The 3,074-nt window shown below is 39.7% G+C and overlaps 1 protein-coding gene across 2 annotated transcripts in view; it reads left to right on the top strand.

The window, feature by feature from the left end:
• The window catches only part of LOC106875818 (transcriptional regulator ovo), a 99,238-nt gene that overhangs the window by 41,016 nt on the left and 55,148 nt on the right, over positions 1-3,074 (top strand). For both annotated transcript variants that reach the window (XM_052976543.1, XM_052976544.1), the window contains exon 2: positions 125-585. In XM_052976543.1, coding sequence (XP_052832503.1) covers positions 255-585 — 331 coding nt within the window. In that variant the 5' untranslated portion in view covers positions 125-254. The remainder of the gene's footprint in view (positions 1-124; positions 586-3,074) is intronic.

The following is a 3,074-nucleotide window of genomic DNA, read 5'->3' as shown; positions in this document are numbered from 1 at the left end:
TACATACATGCATACATACATACATACATACATACATACATACATACATACATACATACATACATACATACATACATACATACATACATATGTATATAAATTTCCCTTTTCTTATCTTTATCAGTTGTATGGGTTTTCCGGAAAATACTCCCTCCTCGATTCAACTCAACAAATTGCTACAACAGTATATATGTGATATATAACACAGACACTCTCCCTCCTACTCTTAATAGTGCAACTCGTACCCAGTAAAAATGCCTAAATCATTGCTGGTAAGACGAAATCGGTCGAAAGGCGTATCCTACAACCACCACCACCACGACAACGATGTTCCCACCCATTTAATCGATGTCATCACCGACACCACCACCACCACCACCACCACCACCACCACCACCGCTACTATTTCCTCTATCGCCACGACCGACAACACCACCACTGCCATCACAACTACTCACACCACTACTGACGTCACCAATCAAGGATATCAATGTCTACCAATACCGTTAGAACCCGGATGTCGTGATCACGACGATAATAATAATAATGTGACGAAGTCAACGATTGGATGCAGCAGTTTTATGGGTAAGTAAGTTTTTTGTTGTTATTGTTGGTAGTGATGTCGCTACTGCCGCTATATCGTTGTTATTATTGCTGCTGCTGCTGCTGCTATTGTTTTATAGTAGCCCTTTAGCCCCAGGGCAAGCCTTATCTAAGACATTCCAGGACTGACCATCCCATCTTTTTTTGCCTATTTCATGGACTGCTATTGTCCAATGTGTCACCCTACTTTTGAAATGGTGGGGTAGATTTAACTGATGCGATTCAAGTGACCACGAAGCGGTTTCTTCATTGGTTCTTTTGCGAAGTTGTTGTTGTTGGAACTGGTGCTATTGTTGCTATTATTGTCTACGCCGTTACTGCACAGAACAATAAAAATGAATTAAACTAAAACTATTTCTCTAACCACTTCATTTTCTATTCAATTTGTCTTACCTACATACCTACATACGTACATACGTACATATCTATCTATCTATCTATCTATCTATCTATTTATCTATCTATCTATTTATCTATCTGTCTGTCTGTCTGTCTGTCTGTCTACCAGTCTATCTATCTATCTATCTATCTGTCTGTCTGTCTGTCTGTCTGTCTGTCTGTCTGCCTGTCTGCCTGTCTGCCTGTCTGTCTGTCTGTCTGGCTGGCTGGCTGTCTTCCTTGCACCTTCTACTTTTATACCTGTGACGACAGGTATAAAAGTGAATGTGATTTAAGTAAGATTTGCTTACTATTTCTGGAAGGTCTGCATTGTTTGTATATTTGGCAATATTGAAAAGAATTCTATTACAACACGAGTTGAAATATATATTTATTTTCTCTCTTTATTCCCGTATTCCTCACGGTTTCAATTCGTCACCTATCATTTAAACCCACTCCTCACACATTCACACACACCACACCCTTCACCTTCCACTGCCCCTCCTCCTCCACCCACATACACCTTCTCTACACTTAAAATCACTACCCATATGCCCCTATAGTATATACAAACACCTACACACACCCACACACGCATGCACGCGCACACACAGACTCCTCTCCACTCCTCCCACACCTAGCACCAACACCTTCCAACCCCTACCGCTTGTTACCCCTATTCCACCTCTCACCTCGATGCCTCTCCCCACAATACACACATACAAGTGACCTTACACATATATTCATATGCACAAATACAGAATCTTACACACAGTTGATATTCCATACACACACATTTTATCCATATACACACACCAACTGATTACAGACACACGCACATTCGCTCACGTACATACACACATAAACACACACAATATTCATGCACAGACACACATAATAAACATACTCTGACAACAATGTCACATATACACCTGATGCACAAACACACACATACGCACTCACACACGCTACTTGCACAAAGCATACACGCACACAGTAGCTACTACACACATGCGTTTGCGCGCAAGCACATACACACATACACATCTGCTTGCCTTACACACGCAAAAACACACACACACATACACATACGTTACACAGCCTCACCTATTCTTACACATATGCACACGTTCACACACACAGAGACAGATATAAATACACAGAGCACATACGACACACCGCTCCACACAGCGCACGTATTTCTTTACTCATACACATACACACGCACGCTCCCATACGTACACATATACACACGCTTACATAATCTTATGCATGCCCACACATACACACAGGCACTCACTCATACACACATATACACTCACATACACTCACATATACACTCACATATAATAATTATTATCTCGCCAAGATTACTACTTCATAACCAAGATAAACTCAAGAAGTCACCAAAATCGACAGGTAATTCATTGAAAGACAATCTAAATGTCTGGAAACAAAAGTACAGCTACAGACACATATTTCTCACTTAATAGGCGTCATCAGCCCTCCAGTTGCCCTACCTTGTCACCAGTGGAACGAGACACTCAAACATAAAATAAGAGTAGATTACATTTATAGTTTAAGTAACTTGCATAAATGAAACGAAAATGAGATAAGATAAATAACTCGATGTAGCGAGTGGCATTTAACTGTACAAATAAGTCACATGGATTTTATCTGGCTTTTACGTTACTGATACATATGTCTTTGGAATTCACCGTCAACCTATAATTCAATCAGGTGTACTGCAATTGATTTAACAGCTGGAGTACTCATCGTCGAAAATGGCGAAGGACCCATTTACAGTCTTATTATACATGTCTGCTTGGTATGAATAAAACGATATATACATATACATCCTGTTGGCTGTGTATGTATGTGTGAGTGTGTGCGCGAGTGTCTGTAAAAATTATATCCGACTCCATTTGTATTATTTGTGTTACGCCTGTGTTGCATGTGTATGATGTATGTGAGATATAATTTGTATATGATACATACATACATACATACACATACACACACACACACACACACACACACACACACACACACACACACATATATATATATATATATATATATATATATATATA

Source organism: Octopus bimaculoides, chromosome 25 (assembly GCF_001194135.2).
Source record: "Octopus bimaculoides isolate UCB-OBI-ISO-001 chromosome 25, ASM119413v2, whole genome shotgun sequence".
Classification (NCBI taxonomy): domain Eukaryota; kingdom Metazoa; phylum Mollusca; class Cephalopoda; order Octopoda; family Octopodidae; genus Octopus; species Octopus bimaculoides.
This window is presented reverse-complemented; position numbering and strand designations above follow the sequence as displayed.